The sequence below is a fragment of the Mustela putorius genome, unplaced genomic scaffold, assembly GCF_011764305.1.
Source record: "Mustela putorius furo isolate JIRA1106 unplaced genomic scaffold, ASM1176430v1.1 tig00000275_pilon_pilon_pilon, whole genome shotgun sequence".
Classification (NCBI taxonomy): domain Eukaryota; kingdom Metazoa; phylum Chordata; class Mammalia; order Carnivora; family Mustelidae; genus Mustela; species Mustela putorius.
In genome coordinates this window covers 5,370,325-5,388,797 of record NW_025421341.1, presented here as the reverse complement: position 1 = coordinate 5,388,797, position 18,473 = coordinate 5,370,325, and the positions used below count along the sequence as shown (strand labels likewise).

Here is an 18,473-nt window from a genome sequence, read left to right as displayed (position 1 = left end):
GTCCAGGCCAGCAAGCAGACAGTAAACAAAGCCCGTGAAGGGTTTCAGTAAACACAAAGATTAGATGTTGAATGAAAATTAAACTCCTTGAACTAGTCCTCTGTACTAAAGTGGTTAAGTGGGTTGTGATTAAAAGAAATAAGTAATTATGATCATTATAGCTGAAATGATATAATGTTACCACATTTAAAGCACCTCTTGTACCCAAAAATGATTGTGTCATTTACAAAGTGGTGCCTCCGAGTTGAATAGAAGAATCCATGTCCCCTGACCTGGTTCCACGAGGCAGTCCCCGCTTAGCCACGGCGGTATCGGTGGTCACGACAATGTCTTTAATCAACGGCCGGGACTTCTCCCTCTGCTGTTGTTTAGCTCTGATGAGGTAAAAGCAACTTACTTCTGTCTACCTAATTTTTCTGAGTCATGAGAGAGATTTTCTTTCAGCTTTGGATGGAAATAAAGGTGTGCGGCAAGGAACTTGGTCCCTCTGCCTGTACCGTATCTTGCCTGAAGTAAGGCCAACGTCAAGTCCTTGGCTTCTGCAGAAACCCTTGAACTTAGACAAATTTTACACAAATATTTGTGGAAATAGAAACATCACTCCCAGCCGCTTTCCATCTTTATTGGAAGAGCCTTGTGCTTTTTTTTACTGTGAGAGTCACTGGTGTTCATGCATCACTCACGTTAGCCGGTTTGGCCCCCCGATTAGAGACACGTTGGTAGTGTCGGGAGTGGAAGAATGGCGTGTGGGGCAATGCCAGGGCCCCGAGCTACGGCCGGTTCCTTGCTTGGATCTTACGAAGCTCATTCTGGCTGTCTTGACAGCTCCTTCTTTGGCCTGAACTTTGTTTGTTCATTAATGGGCATAAATGTTAAAATGTGAAGCATTCATTTGTCAACAATATGATTTGTAGGCGAAAAGAAAGGAACTTGCTATCTCCTTATATGTATACTATTTATGATGCCGTTTTGAAAGGACGGAAAGGGGAAAATGATGTTTTTTCCTTACTCCTCTGTCCATCCATTCATCTATCATAGATAATTACTATTTGAAAGAAGTTTAAGACACAGCTCTTGGTTTCAAAAAGCCAGCATCTGTAAAATTAGTTTGAGCATCAACTTTATGTACCTGGCAGGATTCTAAGTAGGGAACGTTGCATAGTCCCTCCTTGCGAGATAATTAGTCACAGTTACAGAACTCCTTTTAATTAAATGTTTAGTGAGTGCTTCTACTACAGGCCATTTTCACGGCGAAAAGCAGTGAGAAACATCCAGAAGCACATAAGATGTGGTTTCAGCCTCTAGTTGGGTCGCTGTCAACCTAGCAGGGGAGGCAGCCCTCCATCTGGCGAATGTAGAGCAGTAGTATAAACTGTGTTATAGTAGCACAGAGAATGGTCCGTAAGTTTTACCTAACAAGTGTTAGGTCGGAGAGGAGGGTAATTTGAAAAGCAGCCAATGAGTTACACCTTACGGACAGTCGAGTTCTGCCAGGAGAGAAGGAGAAGGAAGAACACTTCAGGCCATTGCCAAGTTCATCGGTATAGATGCAGAGGTGCAAAAGAGCATGAATGTCTAGAAAATATCGGTGGTTGTTCACTCTGTCTAGAATGACAGTACCTTTATCGCAGCACTATCCTGTGATGCCCGGGGTGGCTAACATTTTAATCGGTGAAACTGAAAAGCTAGGTGTGGGGTTGATAGCATCAAACGTTTGTAAAGGAGCTGAGATTTTTTGTAAAAAACGTTTCACCTGGCTGGGGGTAATATTGGTGTTCTAATGATGAAAAAATAAGGTTGGGACCTTACCTTGGGGAACTCTGAAAGCGGTTGAGGTATATTGAGAATCGATGAAAGTTTTTCAGCAAGGGAGTAATACCATGTAAACGGTGATATAAAAAAGAAATTTCTTTAGCAGTCCTCTGTGCGTGGCGGTGAGTGTGTATGGCAGGGAGGAGGCAGCTGGGAGGGACAGGGCAGTAGGTGCACCTGGGAGGAAGTCGGCAAAATGGAATCTATTGCGGCCATCTGTGGCTTTTGATGGCAGCAGTGAGAAAGAGAAACGGCCAGTGCCAGATGTGTGTGGGAGAGAGAAAAATAAATCAAAGTAGAATTCAAGGTTTTGAGCTTAAGTGACTCTTCATAGTTTTGACAGAGATAGGACAATATAAATTGATCCATGGCTTATAACTTACTGAGAGTTGGGGAACTAGGTAGAGATATCCACTGGGCCATTCAAGATGTGGAACTAGCTGACCATTGGACAGGACTAGAGAATGAATTTTGGAGTCCGTGTTTTTGACATGATAGTTAAAATCCCACCCAAAGAGCATTCGCTAAAAGAAGAAGATGAGCACAGGAGGAGATTGGAAGCTTTGAGAAGAAAAGGGCCATGGGTTACGAAGATATGGTTAGGAAGAAAGTGAGATTTCATGGAGGACAGGCAAGATGGGTCACTACTGGAGAAATGTTATCAAGGGTGCCAAGAGGAGGAGAAGGGGAACAGGTATTTGGAGGTTCTTAGCTTTGGCAAAAAGGGGACCATGATTACATTGGAGGGAGCTGTTTCTTCATAGTGTGACAACAAAGGGAGCATATATGCAGCTAAGAAGGGAAGGTGGCACGGCAATGAGGAGAGAAGACACTGGCTTAGTCAGGAAAGGATATAAAACAGCTAACTGCAGCATTAGGATTAAGTTGAACACATACTCCCTGCCCTGTCCCCCATATTCAAGAGAGAGACAGTGGAGGCAAAGGCGGAGGCAAAGGCTCGGGAGAGGGAGACGGGTGACAAGCAGGAGCTCACAAACAAGGAAAGATGGGATCTGAGGCACAGAAGATGCTTGGCCTTTAAGGGAAAGAGAAATAGCCACGTTGTCTTTAGAACCTAAAGGAAAGAAGATGGACGAGGAGACAGGTTTTGAAGATGGAGGGAAGGGTAAAGAATGGGGCGTCTTACACTGTAGGGGGCTGTTGTGATTATCTGCAGTGAGAGAGAATGGTTGGGATGGGGTTTGGTGCGGAGAATGCCTGAAACAGATTCCGGACCAACCGTATTTGGGTAACAGTGGGAGCATAGGGAACTGAAGGAGGTGACACTGTTAGGGGTTTACGGAGGTTCAGGTTTCTTTAGTTCTTAGCTTTTTCTTACAGTGTGCTTTAGAGTTCTCAGAGTTTCAGATTTCCATTTGTCCTGCCCAGATGAAGAACCTACAGAGTTGTGAAATGAGTTTTTAGGTAGACCAGGAAATGTCCGGCTTGTTAAAAATCTAGTATGATTGTGGTGACATCATCTTATTTTGGGAAAATCAGTGGGTTAGAGTCAGAGAATTCTCTAGTTTTATGATCAATTAAATAAAAATTATTTATTTTTTCTTCGATGATTTACAGTTAAAAGCTGAAAAGCACTTAAATTCACAGGGTGCTCAAAGCTAAGTACAAATGCTATGTAAGAAGCTATAGGATGAACGTGAGAATTGCCTGTGCTCGGCACGGTTGAACTCGTCATTCACCTGACTGGTGATAGGCCTTCATTTCACCTTTTGCAGGAATTTGAGATGATCTGATTTAGGAATCCTGAATTCCTAAGGAAGTAGATGAATCTGGACTCATATAGAATTTAAGTCAGGCGATGAGTTCTAACGTCAGGCCTTTCAAGCTGTCACCTTTCTAAAGTTCCATGTTCTATAGTAACCTTGACTCATTTTTTTTTTTTTAAAGATTTTATTTATTTATTTGACAGAGACAGATCACAAGTAGACAGAGAGGCAGGCAGAGAGACAGAGAGGGAAGCAGGCTCCCTGCAGAGCAGAGAGCCCGATGCGGGACTCGATCCCAGGACCCTGAGATCATGACCTGAGCTGAAGGCAGAGGCTTAATTTGCTGAGCCACCCAGGTGCCCGACTCATTTTTTTTTTTTTTTTAAGATTTATTTATTTGTGAGAGGGAGAGAATTTGTGCATGTAGGGGTGGGGGAGGGAGGGGGAAGAGCTAGAGGGAGAATCTAAACCAGACTTCCCCTGAGTACAGAATCTGACCCTGGGCTCCATCCCACAACCCTGAGCTGAAACCAAGAGCCAGACGTTTAAAGGACTGAGCCACCGTGGCACCCCTTGACTTAGTTTTGAATAATCCCACTACTAGACTGCAGGTTTTTTCAAAGAACATCTTAGGGACGCATCCATTTTGTGCTCTCCTCAGATTCCTATGAACATAGGACTTTGAACATTGTAAGGGCTTATTTTAGTAAATAGTAATCGAATTGAATTGAATATATGAACTTATTTGAACATATGCATTTAAGACAGTTTTATTTGTACACATATGATATTATGACTAATCTTATTTGCTATCCGATGTCTCAGTTGAGAGAAAAAAGACAATCTTTGCCTGTTTAACTCATATTACAAATGTCCTTAGCAAATTAGTAATGGGTTAAAATCATTCCTTTTTTCTATTAGTTATTATTGAGCTAAAGATTTAGCAATAGTCAATTCCACTGAAAAAGACAGTAACACCTTTGTTAAGTAAAAATTAGGGACCATATATGTAGCCTACAAAAAGCATCCCTTTGAGGTTTTTCCAGCTAGTTTATTGAATATTTTCCTTGAAATAATGGCCTGAAATATTTAAGTCCTGTAAAAAGCAAAGAGAAAGGCCAATGGAAAAGAGTGAATTGTGGGTTTATTTTTTCTTTGATTAACTTTCCTTTAATTGGTTGAATTAAAGAATTAATACACACAGAATGCCAACTGGCAAAGGTAGAATGCTCCTAAACAATAATATTAAGTTTCTGAAATGCTGTTTTTTTTCTCCTGTGCTGAACTCACCTCTGAAATTACAGTTTCAGATTAAAATAAAGAATAAAAACAAAGATATTATTAGATGTAATTAGCTTTAACCTATACAGAAAGCTCCAGGAATACTCGAAATGGTCAATGTTATCAAACCAAAAGGGACAGTGGTGTTCAGATGGGGAGGGCTGAGATTATAATAAGGGTGAAAGTGAGTAACACTCACTTTTTCCATGGAACATAATAGGTCCTCTGAGCTTTTTTTGCCAAAGCACAGAGGTGTCCAGCTTCAAGTGCTTTATGGTAGATGTATATGTTTTTGTGGATCTTATATGATGGAAAAAGGAAGTTGATAATAAGGGGAAAATACACCTAAGAAAACCAGTCGTATGGTATTATCACAGGGCTGGCTGGTACACTTTGCTTATGGGGCTGGAAGCATTTTCCTTCCAAGCCTTGTTTTATTAGGAGTTAACAAGTTGGCTCTGAATATCTTGCTCTAGGCAGAGACTTTGCAAGCAAGTTCTCAGCCCAGAGACAGATTCTCTTTAACAAATTTAGAGAAAAACAAATCTTTAACTTTTGTAGTCCTAAAAGACTTAGCTTTTTGTTTTTTTCCTTTTGGCCTTCAGCCCTTTCAGACTCCTAATATTTTTCTTTAATTATATTTAGTGAGCTCTTCTGGTTATAGTTTTTTTTTTCTTTTTAATGGTGTGGGATTTATATTTGATATATACGGAATATTAGCTTTAGCTCTCAAATCATGTTAACAGAAAATGGATTTTGTACCTCAGTTTGTACAGATTGACTTTGTATTTCAGTTATCGACCAGGACAGAATAAATCAGAAATCTTTTCAGTGATGGGGCGTATTCAGAATTAGCATGTGGGATGCTGTTAGGGTTTGTCAGAGAAGTTAGTGTTATGATACCTTTGAAAAAGAATTTTACTCAGTGAAAGACTTTGGGTGGACACTCTGGTTGTTTAGTGATAGTATGTAACCCGGTTCAGGGAGAAGAGTCAAAGTAAATATCAGGTTGAAGCATATGAAATTGCCATTTTTGTAGCTTAAAATTATGTATTGCCAATTTCATATGGTTCAGTCATACCAGAATTTATGGTTATTACCTTCTTACGTGAGTGTACGTACCACTTTTTATTTCTTATTATTTACATGTTTCAAAGAAACACTTCATATTGACAGTTCATAAAGAGTATCTGCCAGAGCTCTCCGTCGTGTGATTCGTGTCTTTTCATCAGTCAGGTGGGAGTTCGTGCTGATGACACGCACTTTGGAACAAAGCTTTTTTGGCTGCAAGAAAAATAAAAGACGGGCACCTGGGGGCTCAGTTGGTGGGCGTCTGCCTTTGGCTCAGGTCATGATCTCGGGGTCCCAGAATCGAGCCCCGCATTAGGCTCCCTGGTCAGCAGGGAGCCTGCTTCTCCCTCTCCCAACCCCGCCTGTGTTCCCTCTCTCTCTGTGTCTCTCTCTCTCTGTGTCAAATAAATGAATAAATAAAATTAAAAAAGAAAAGAGAATGGGAGAGAATCATGAAAATAAATATAATGAGTGTGAATTTATATTATACATGACTAGAATAAATTGCTAATAATGAACAGAATTGGGGTGCAAGGAAACTATGTTTTATCATCAAATAGAAATGCATTTTAAATTATAGGTAGGTGATGAGAGGCTATGGATTCTGAAAAACAATCTAAGGGTTTTGAAGGGAAGATATGGATTGCATGGAACACTGGGTGTGGTACAAAAACAATGAATACTGTTACACTGAAAAGAAATAAAAAAATATATATATATATAGGCAGGTGTTACAAGCCCATCTATGTGTAGCAAAGAGTTAAAACGTCTGAAGCAAATCAGAGTGGAGTATTTGAAACTAATAGTACCCACTACTGTATCTCTAGGGGCTAGCATCATTTCTGGCACATAATAGTTGATTAATAAATACTTGTTATAGGAATTAAAATAACAAACGGGGATAATCCTGTTTTAGTGATTCGCTAATTCCATCGTTGAAGAATCAGTGATTTAATCTCTTTGTAGAACTGATTAGCTTTTTCAATGGGTCACATCAGAAAGGTTTACAAGCATACGGGGAAGGCATCAGGTTGTACCTTCGCTGTTCAGAGAACCCATCCCTCCTCATGTCACCGATAGGCGTACATGCCTCCTGGCTGCGTGCACGGGCATCAAATAGAAGGCAGGACTTTTCTGTAGCAAAGGAGATAAGTCCTGACTCAAATCCTAGGATTAATAATAACCACATGCCCCCAGTTGGGCCTTTTTGCATAAGCAGTGGAACAAAAGTTTAAGGTCCTAAAGATGTAGGTTTGAGTGTGACTCTTCCTTGAGTAGGTATGTGACATTATTTTTTGTGAGCTTCACGGTCTTCAGGAAAGTGGTCATAATAATATCGCTGTCATACTGTTGTGAGAGTTCAATGACAGTGATTTGTATGGAGTTTAGCTCAGTGCCTCAACTGCTGTACCAACTGTAGGCTTTCATGTTCCTGGAAATGCCAGTGTGTTTTAGAAGAGGCATATGAGCAAGACAGTTAGGAGAATTTCTGCACTTAAAATGCACATTTTTCTCTAAAGAAAATTCATTAGGAAGTATTTGTGACTGTAGGCTCTGAGAAGTTAACTTTGAGTAACACAGAGAAAGAGAAGAAAAAACCCAAGTTTTTATTGGTTCTGTGGTTTATCATGGTTATGAGGCCTTGTGCCAGGAGCCCTAATCATTTTGAATATTCCTAAATATTTATCTGCATTTGGACAGCTGTTTGACCTTGAACAAATTATCTGACCTCTCTGGTATTAGATGGGATTGTTGTCTTTAAAGTTGGACTCCTAAGTTTTTGGACCTAAGGGTTGGGGAGCAAGGAATTTGGGGTGGAGGTATGAAGGTCCAAGGCACTGATACACTCAGGAGTATCTTTTGTCTATACTCCAAGGTTTGGGTGTCAATTCGAAATTATCAATTTGATTGGCAACTTTTCTAACAAGAGTGCCAGAGGCAAACCCGTGTCATGCCCTTGTAATATCACTTCCAGAGTACGTTTTGAGTTGAAGGAGTCGCAGAGAAATTCTACATCCTCCTCCCCCTTCCCTTCCCCCCGCTTCTATTCTTCTACCCTGGGTTTCCAGGAGATGTTCTAGGGAATACTGGACTGTTATCTTATTAAGGAATCCATTAGCACTCATTAATGCTAATCCACTTACATTTGCATAAGCATCTTAATGGTTTTAGGAAAAATCCATAGGCCAGAAATTCCAGAAATTTCTCAGTGCAAAGCCTTTTACCCAGTTCATTTCTTTCCACTGCTTTCTAAGTATGGACAGACCCCCAGGGTTATTTCACAAAAGCAACTGTGTTAAGGTTTGCATTAAAACACGAGGTTCATGGTTCTGGAAATTTTATCAGTCTTTTAAGTAGTATTGTTAGATAAACCTGCAGGAGTGATCCTACATCTACAGCGAGTGTCACTACATAAACTACTATTATTCTCGTTGCAATCGGGGAGTTTTGCAAAGAGACATACCTTAGGAAAGTCTTAAATTCTTGCCGAAGAGTCTAGAAGCAGAAGCGGATATTCTGAGAGAGGGAATTGTTTCTGAAAATCCTAGCAGCAGTTACTATTAGGTAAGTCACCTGGAAGGTTGCATTCAAACCAATATACACACAATCCTCCCTGTTTTACAGGTAATTCCCAAATCACCCCGGAAGTTAGAACCCAGGCCCTAAACATCCCTCGTTTGTTCTTTCTGTCCGTCGTATGCCGTCTCACTGTGATTGTCAGGCATCTGATGTGTGCCCATCAGACACGTCTCCTTTTGCTTTTAAATTCTCAGCAAGTATATTTTGGGACATTTAGTCATTGGACTATATTTTGAGTATTGAAATTTTAGTAGGTTTACTTTACATAGCATCTACAGCAAATAGACATAATAAAAAGAATGAAATCCAACTGAGAAAAGAACTGAACTAAAGAGGAAAAACTATGTTTTTGTTTTTTTTTAAAGTGTGGACATTTCGATGCCTACTCATTTCCCTGGGAAATAAAAATAAGACATTAAACATTTGCTTTAAAAAAAAAGTAGAATATTTTCCTTCTTCCTTTTGGTTGATGTAAATGTAACATGTATATACTCATAGTGGATTTTATTCCTTAGGGTTTTTTTTTTATTTGCTTTGTTTTTATTCACATTAACTTTTGAAGCTTAAAGCAGTATTTGTGTAGCAGTTCTATAAATTTAATTTCAAAGTTGTGAGATGTATCATTTTATATCCCATATATCCTGTGTCCTGATTTGCAGGTCAGCATATGCACTATTAAGCCTGATCTGGAGAAACTGAATAGCAGTACCTTCCTGTGTATACCGTGAGGTGTGCGATTCTATACTGATAATGAGTCTTTCTAAAGTAGAGGATTTATTTTTAAAAGTGCTGTGATGTACCACGGCATAGTTACTTGAAAAAAAAAAAAAAGACTGCAGTTTCTTAGGTGACCTTTGAGAAACAGCAGACGTTTGTCAGAGTATCTTAATCAGGAAGTTTTGAAATGGGAAGCCTAATCTGTTAATCATAATTATACAGATATTTTCTGAAATTTACAATAGTGCTCTGACAAAGATCTTTCACATAGATACTCATCATCTAAACTTTGGTCATACAATTCTGAGATAATATATATTTTCCCTACGGCAAGACTGAGGGCCGGAGAACCTCCAGCTTGCTCAAGGAAGCCCCACAGCTAATAAGTCGTAGAATGCAGGTTTGGGTACAGGTTCTAATACCGTGTCCAGTCAGTGCTTCTTTAGTATAATGTGACCATCAGCAAAAGCTGAGGACTTATCACATATGTTTTTTTTTTTAAGATTTTATTTATTTATTTGACAGAGAGAGACACAGTGAGAGAGGGAACACAAGCAGGGGGAATAGGAGAGGAAGAAGCAGGCATCCCGCCAAGCAGGGTGCCCGACGCGGGGCTCGATCCCAGGACCCTGGGATCACAACCTGAGTCGAAGGCACAAGCTTTAACCCACTGAGCCACCCAGATGCCCCTCAAATAAATAAATTCTTAAAAAAAAAAAAAAAGAGACAACAATGTAAAGACAAGATAGAAGAGTGATTCACAAACTTTAGTGTACATAAAAATTACCTGGTAGCTATCTGGTAGAATTCCAAAAGCCAATAATACACAGATGACAGAGATGTTGATGCGCAAACTTTAGTGTACATAAGAATCATTGGAATCTTAGTGTACATAAGAAGTCTAAGATTCTGATTTGGAGCCCATGAATTTGTATTTCTAACAGTCTTCCAGGTGATATGGATTTTGATGGTTCAAGGACTGTACTTCTGAATAGTACCTGAAATGTACAATGTACATGAAATATAAGTATATATCAGGGACTTGTGATAATTAAGATAAAAACTTGACTTCCTGGGTATACGGTAAAATTGCTTACATAAAATGAGATTCTTGCGCCAAATATCTTTTAATTATAATGCAGATTAGTTCCTGGGGAGGAGTGTGACTTTCTCGTCTATGAACCACCAGCCCTAACCAGCAATGATGGCCACTAAATAGCTAATGGTCATAGTCTGCTTTTGGTTAGAACATCAACTCTGTGAACTTGGGAAGGCTCTAGAAGCTCCTGCAATTCTAATGCAGGGCTACAAAGGGCTCTCCTACTTTGGAGTTAAATAGAATCCCAGAACCACTCAGAGAGCAGTTAGATAATGGTTTCCCATTTCCTGAAGTTTTCACTCATTCCCAGAAAGTTCAGAGGAATCTGTAAGGTATCCTGGAACTCTGAGTTTCTCAGAAACCTGAGCAGACTCCAGATCTGACCTGCTCACCTGCAAGGCCCCTACTCTGAGATCCTTTCCCAGGGGTTAGGAGAGCTACAGAAGGCCTCTCAGCTATGAGGCAGAGAAATGTTTCAGCCCATTTCAGCTCCTCTTGCCTTGACATTGCCTCAAGCCACATCCCGTTTGGGATTCAGACTTGAAGCTGGAGGCATCATTCCTTCCCAGGCACTTCCCAACCCCACAGATCCCCTTCAGGACTTCAGCAACAGTAGAATCAAATTCAGTGTGAATTAAATTGCAGCTCTGATTCAAAGCCCTGGAAGTAGTTGTGTTTTTTATGTCTCTTTAATAAGTAAACGTCTTGGCTTTATTGAGAACAATTTTGATTGTGACTGTGGACATTGCTTTCATCATCAGAATGGGACTACAGTTTATCCTTCCCTTTTTTCCAGGATTTCTTTTTCACAGCCAAATATTGCAGAGATAAAATGGACCCTCAGAGCCAAGGTGTTGTCTTTGGACTTGGTTTAGTTTAAGATAGACTTGTTATGTTTTCTATTAGAGGGACAAAGCAAAGCACAAAATCAGGCACTGCTGTTAGGTCTGCGTTTCAGCTATTGTGATTATTTTCAAATACATTTAAAAAGAAAGAAAGAGAGGCAGAGAGGGAAGGAGGAAGGAAAGAAAGAAGGAAGAAGGGAAAAAAGAAAAATAATGAACATACAATCTCAATTTTCAGTTGGAGTCTGGTACACTAGATGAGATGTTCCTCTGACCTTTTCTTAAAGCATTTGTCTTTGACCTGCTGTGACTTTAGAGGCTAAAATAGTGTTCTGATATTTTTTGTGAGAGTGGTAGCAGAAAAAAAAATGAAGATTTTCAAGTTTGGCAAAATCTGTACAAATTGTTACTGAAACCATATACTGTTCTGGTCCGTGGAGGTGGCAGCATGTTGGTCAGCATTTGATTGTTAAGCATTCTTAAAAGTCAACGAGGGATAGTTCTTAAAAGGGCAATGAGGGGCGCCTGGGTGGCTCAGTGGGTTAAGCCTCTTCCTTTGGCCCAGGTCATGATCCCAGGGGCCTGGGATCGAGCCCCGCATCGGGCTCTCCGCTCAGCAGGGAGCCTGCTTCCTCCTCTCTCTCTGCCTGCCTCTCTGCCTACTTGTGATCTCTGTCAAATAAATAAATAAAATCTTAAAAAAAAAAAAAAGTCACGATGATGATTTTTTAAAAAAATCTTTCTTCATAGGAAGTAAAAAAACTTGGCTTTTAGATAGAGAGACACTGAAAAATAGTGACAAAGTTTCTTCATTTGACCAAATTTTTTAATCAGTCTTCTAAATTTTCTCCATGGCCCATCTGTGCACTTCCTTGTAAAGAACCCTGCTAGGTCAGTTTAACCTGAACCCCCCATATCTGATCACCCCTCAATATCTGGTCGGTTCCCCCATCTTCCACCCCCCCCCCCCCAGGTGATGTCTGATCGCTGTGGCCTGTCTTCATAAAGAACCCTGTTAGGTCAGTTTAGCCAGAACCGCCCTTATTCCTGATGTTTCCTCTTAGTGATTTTCTGTCTACTGACCCCCACCCTGCTCGTTGGCAGGGTGTTCCCATGTGTTGATTTGGTATTTGGGGTGGAGTCCGGTCTCTCTTCCCTGTCATAAAATCCCATTGCGGGGGTCCCTATGCTTATTGCGATGGTCCTGGATAAGGTCTAAGGTCTGTCTTACCGTCTTCAAAGAGTGTTGTTGAGTATCTTTTTCTTTAACAACTTCAGGGGTGTCTTTAGTCCTAGAGGTAGCCTACAGACTGTATCTGGTTTTCAGATAGGCTTTGTTTGGCAATTGTTGTGCTTTGCAAATGGAATTAATTGCCAATCCTTCAAAAATAGGCACTATCATGTAGTAATCCAGATTTTCCATTTTTTTGAGAAAACATCTGAAGAAATGACAATATGAGAAAGACAAAAACTGGACAAGGCGAGGTAGCGGCCACTTCCTTAGACTGGCAGGATTTCTCTCACTCCCCTGTATCTCTGCAGTTGGCTTCTCTGCCTTTTGTTCTCTACCTGGAGGTGTAGGCAGTTGCCTTTGCAATTGCTTCATTATGGTTATGGTTTTCTAAGGAATTGGTACTTCATGGTGTCACTGCATGTCCTTAAGGAAACTTCCACAGTCCCTATTTTTAAATAGATTACTTTATAAGGATCTGAGAACGCATATGAAAAAGGACATACTATGTACAATCTTAAAGGAAGATGAAGTGATATTATGCTGATTCTTAACTGCACCAACTCATGTAGTTTTTTGGAGCTCTGACAACGCTTAATTGTGTGCATAATTATGACTGGATCTGTGCATAGTTTTCTTATTAATGATGTGATGTAGATCTATTTCTTTTTTATATTTTTTAAAGGATTTTATTTGGGGGCACCTGGGTGGCTGAGTCGGTTAAACGCTTGCCTTTGGCTCAGGTCATGATCCCAGGGTCCTGGGATGGAGCCCCACGTTTGGGTTCCTGCTCAGCAGGGAGCCTGCTTCTCCCTCTCCCTCTGCCTCTCCCCCTGCTGTGCTCTCTCTCTCCCCTTCTCTCTTTCTCTGTCAAATAAATAAATAAAGTCTTTTAAAAAAAAAGATTTTATTTGTTTATTAGATGGAGAGAGACATAAGCATCCGGGAGGGCAGAGGGACAAGCAGACTCCCCGCTGAGCAGGGAGACTGCAGGGTATAGGGGGCAGGGGTGGTTGATCCCAGGACCCTGATCATGACCTGAACCAAAGTCAGATGTTTAACTGACAGAGCCCCCCAGGTACCCATATTTAGATATATTTCAAGAAAGTGTAATTAAACCACCAAAGAATGTAAATACCGAAATTTTGGGAAGTTAGCTTTCAATCAAAGTGTGCATGCTGTAAATGTATGGTTCTATTTTTTTTTTTTTAAGAAGAAAAAGAAAGGGATAAACTTTTACTTCTTAAGTACTTGAAAACATAATTTAATATTTGAATTTGCCTTTATTTTGGCTGATTTAAAAAGGAATTAAGCAAAAGTGAACCAAGTGTCTAGTAGATGCCAAGTACTTCTGTCTATAAAGTACAACTTTACTCCAGACCCAGTGCGTGGCTCCTCTCCTTCTTTCGTAAGGGAATCATAGTAGTGAATCCTGTCGTATGGAAACTGTGTTACATCACCTTTTGAAGCCTCTCAACCATTTGCTTGGTTTAGTTTTAAGATTGTATACCTTAAAGTTTAATTAATACAATGACTGAGAAATGTTTGCATTTAGAGGATAAGATTAAAATGATTTGTTCTCCTTGAACCTTGTGGAAGAAAGGTGAATACTACTAAACAAATTACATTGAAGGGATTAAATTAGAAATTGAGCCTTTAAACAAGTCTAAGATAAACTTTACTTATTTGGGGGTTCATAGGAAAGTTAATCATTCATTTTGTTTTTTTTTTAAGCAAAGTAGGAATAAATATCGTGTATGTCTGAATCTAAGGTGATCCCAAGACACTAACACTTATTTTCCCAGTCAGAAGTTTTAAATATGTAAAACCCAAAAACATTTGGATAAAATGATCAGATATTTACCAACATTTTAATTAACAATTAAATGATGTCTACATATGTATTTTAAAATCATATAGTACATAAAATATTAATTAGAAATACTATTTTTTTCTGCTTTTAAAGTTCATTGACTGATTTTATTCAAATTCTTCACTGGTGTCTGTCATTACAAAACCCCATGTTTTGAATCATTTACCCAGTTTTCTAGGACACACCATTTCTTCTCAAGTTGTTTTTGAGACTTTGAACTTTTGATACAAATATGATTCTGCCATTATAAACATTATGCCAAGCTACGGGATCATTTGCACAATAGTGGGACAGCTATTCGTAAAATTTATGCTATATAGGTGACTACTTTTGATCTCTTGTTCTTTAATCTTAATAGGCTTTTACATGATTATATCCAGCATTTGCAATTGTAAGAAATAATTACTAAATCTGTTTGAAATTTTTGCTCAAAAGAGCAGATTTTGTTGGGGCACCTGGGTGGTTCAGTTGGTTATGGGTCAGATTCTTGATTTCAGCTTGGGTCATGATTTCAGGGTCGTGAGACGGAGCCCAGGGTCCAGCATCAGGCTCTGTGCTCAGCTCAGTCTGCTTAAGAATCTTTTCCTTCTCCCTCTGCCGCTCCCCACTCCCACTCTTTCTCTCTCTCTCTCAAATAAATAAATGTTTTTAAAAATACCAGAGTTTGGCGGGCACCTGGGTGGCTCAGTGGGTTAAGCTGCTGCCTTCAGCTCAGGTCATGATCTCAGGGTCCTGGGATCGAGTCCCGCATTGGGCTCTCTGCTCAGCAGGGAGCCTGCTTCCCTCTCTCTCTCTCTCTGCCTGCCTCGCTGCCTACTTGTGATCTCTGTCTGTCAAATAAATAAATAGAATCTTAAAAAAAAAAATACCAGAGTTTGTTAAATTTCATCTGTAAGGGTTTAAAACTAGTAATGATGAAGGTTATTTCAGCCTAGTACATTTTCTTCAAGCCAACCTTTGTTTTACATAATAATGTGATACTGAGATTTAGATAAAAATATGATTATGAGGGGCACCTGAGTGGCTCAGTCAGTTAAGCATCTGCCTTCGGCTTGGGTCCTGATCCCAGGGTCCTGGGATCGAGCCCCGCATCAGCTCCATGCTTGGCAGGGAGTCAGCTTCTCCCTCTGCCCCTCACTGGCAGCAAGCTGCGCATGCTTGTTCTCTCTCTCTGAAATTTATAAACAAAATCTTAAAAGAGAATGAAATTTGACTGTGAGGTGATTTGCTCTTCTCTGGGAAATATTCTTGGGAGTGGAAAAAAATGTGCCTCATTTTTGAACGTATAAGGTACTCACTTTCTTTTTCTTCTGCTTTTCCAAGTTATTCCTTAAATCTTTACTAGTAAAGTACAATAAAATGTAATAAGGAAGATATCCTGGGGGAGGGGAGGGGGAGATCTTACTTAATGGAAAGTCAAGGCAATGTTATTAATATGATGAGATTTTTTTTCTTATCCTAGTGCATATCACTATTAGTAACATACCTATTTCTTAAAGAACTATTCCTATAACAAAGATAACAAGTGAGTAGATAAAAGGATATACTCCACGGTACACATTTTCTATGAATGTTCCCATAGTTGTGTAATACTTACTATGTGAGATTTTATTAGGAGGTGGCAGTTAATTTGGCAGGAGATGTTGTCCTTGTCATTTCCTGATAACCATGAACTACACCATTAACCACAAACTGCAGAAGATGAGAACAGCTGGTGTTTTTATAACAGAGGGTGATGAGGGAGATGAGAGAGCTTGGGAATATGAGAGGATTAGAATTTATCATGCTTAATGGTTTCTGTCTTGGTTATTCAATATAATGCCCACTTTTAAGAATTTAAGAAAAATGAAGTAAATATTATTATCTTCATATCACCTATGAAAAAATCTAGTACTGACACATTTTGCAGGGAGGGATAACTCACTTTTACTCTGGGGCTTCCAGCTTTGCATGAAAAAAGCTTATGTCATTAATATACCAAATATAGGATAATTCAGTACTGTGTATAGTAGCAATAAATTGGTATAGTACCAATGAAAATAATGATGAATTATCATTTTTATCTCTTAACAGTTGAAAGAGTGGAACGAGAAAACCTTTCAGACTATTGTGTTCTGGGCCAGCGTCCAATGCATTTACCAAATATGAACCAGCTGGCATCCTTGGGGAAAACCAACGAACAGTCTCCTCATAGCCAAATCCACCACAGTACTCCAATCCGAAACCAAGTGCCCGCATTACAGCCCATCATGAGCCCTGGTCTTCTTTCTCCCCAGCTCAGTCCACAACTTGTTAGGCAACAAATAGCCATGGCCCATCTGATAAACCAACAGATTGCTGTTAGCCGGCTCCTGGCTCACCAGCATCCTCAAGCCATCAACCAGCAGTTCCTGAACCATCCGCCCATTCCCAGAGCAGTTAAGCCAGAGCCAACCAACTCTTCCGTAGAAGTGTCTCCAGATATCTACCAGCAAGTCAGAGATGAGCTGAAGAGGGCAAGTGTGTCCCAAGCTGTCTTTGCAAGAGTGGCATTCAACCGCACACAGGTATGATTAGCTTTGAACTTGGTAATTGGTGGTTTAAGAGTAATACTGAGGACAGAATTGTGACATCTTTTTTATCCCTTTCAAAAAAGTGTTTATGGATCTCAGAGCACTCAGGATTAACTAATCATCCTTAGTTTGGGAAATACTGTCATCATTGATCCATATATGACCATAATTAACTAATTTCAGTAGGGTAATGAACATCTGTGAACCTGTCGCCCAACTCAGGACCCAGTGTTACCCGTGACTTGGGCCTATGTGCTTCTCTCTTCCTTTATCTTCTCCATTGTCTTTTCCCCAGGTGCAACCCCCATCTTGAATTTTGTGGTTATCATTCACTTGTGTTTTAAAAACTAGCTCTAAAACTATTTATGCATATGCAATCTATTATTTGCCTCATTTTTTAACTTCATAAAAAGAGTATCATTAATGTCATAATTTCTGTAATTAAAAAAAAAAACTTTCAGAATATATAAGTTAAAGTTAAGATATTGATAAAATGGTAATGGATAGTTTACTCATATTTTTTGATGTTTTGGGAGTATTACATGTTAATGTAATACTAAAGGATAAAAAAAAGTTAAACAGTTTATTTATGTATATCTTGTTTTATTGAGCCCCTCATCTCAGAGTTTCTGATTCCATAGTCCGGGGTAGTACCTGGAAACGTGCATTTGTATCCAAGTCCCAGATGATTCTGATACAACTGGCCTGGGAGTCATACTTTGAAAACCACTAATTTAGTCCTTATATGAATAACAAAAAAATTAAAATGCTAATCTCAAGGAGCTAATGACCTGGTAATTTTAAAAAAATGTATTTGGATAACGAAAGTAAAATGAGAAGTAATGTGAATAGTGTAGGAGAAGAACTGTGGTTGTAGTGGGTTATAGCTCCATGAGGAACTGGGGGCAGGGAATCCTCACAGGAGGATGAATATAGTGCTTTCAAGAGGACAGTAGGTTGAAGTTTGTCACTCTCCTAATTGCAAGGCAAGAAGCTAAGCTTTATGCAGATGTAGAGATGAAAAACAGTGTGGGCCAACACATTTGTAAACACCTGACTTCAGTATTAAGTTGCTGGAAACTTAGACCTTGAAGGATAAATGGAATTTAACAGGAAAAGATGGAAAAGAAGGGTATTTTAGGCTAAAGGAATTAATGAGAAAAGTGCCAAGTCAGGCACGTTTGGGAATAGTTGGTAGTCGATAGCAAAGTCAGATAATAAAACTTAAAAGGTGGAAACAGATCAAAAAATGTCTTAGGGCCATGCTAGGAACTTTGAACTTTAATAGGGCACTGGAAACCACTGGAGGTCTTATGTAGGAATATGCTGTGATCTAGTAATCAGAATCGGATCTCATGATAGCAAGAGGGTAGCAATACCATTTAGAAAGCGGCCCTGTGTCCAGCCGAAATGTGTAGAAGTTTGGAACGAGGCTGGTGGTGGTAAAAATAGAGTACAGAGTCAGGAAGCACTGTGCAAATAAAGTTGACAGAAAGTATAGCCACCATAATGCCAAGGTTTGAGCCTCGTGACGGAGAATAAATCATAATTACTTCAAGTATCGAGAACATTGAAAGAGATGGTTGGAATAAGTTTTGAGTGATTATTGTGGATTAGGCTGTTTTGACCCTGAAGTGCTGGCCGATTTCTTAAATGAAGGGATGCAGAAGTCATTGAAAATATGA

At 39.6% G+C, this 18,473-nt stretch overlaps 1 protein-coding gene across 2 annotated transcripts in view; it reads left to right on the top strand.

Moving 5' to 3' along the window:
• Nucleotides 1–18,473, top strand: part of SATB2 (SATB homeobox 2) — a 189,427-nt gene that overhangs the window by 98,642 nt on the left and 72,312 nt on the right. For both annotated transcript variants that reach the window (XM_004772180.3, XM_004772181.3), the window contains one exon: nt 16,310–16,782. In XM_004772180.3, the coding sequence (XP_004772237.1) occupies nt 16,310–16,782 (473 nt within the window). The remainder of the gene's footprint in view (nt 1–16,309; nt 16,783–18,473) is intronic.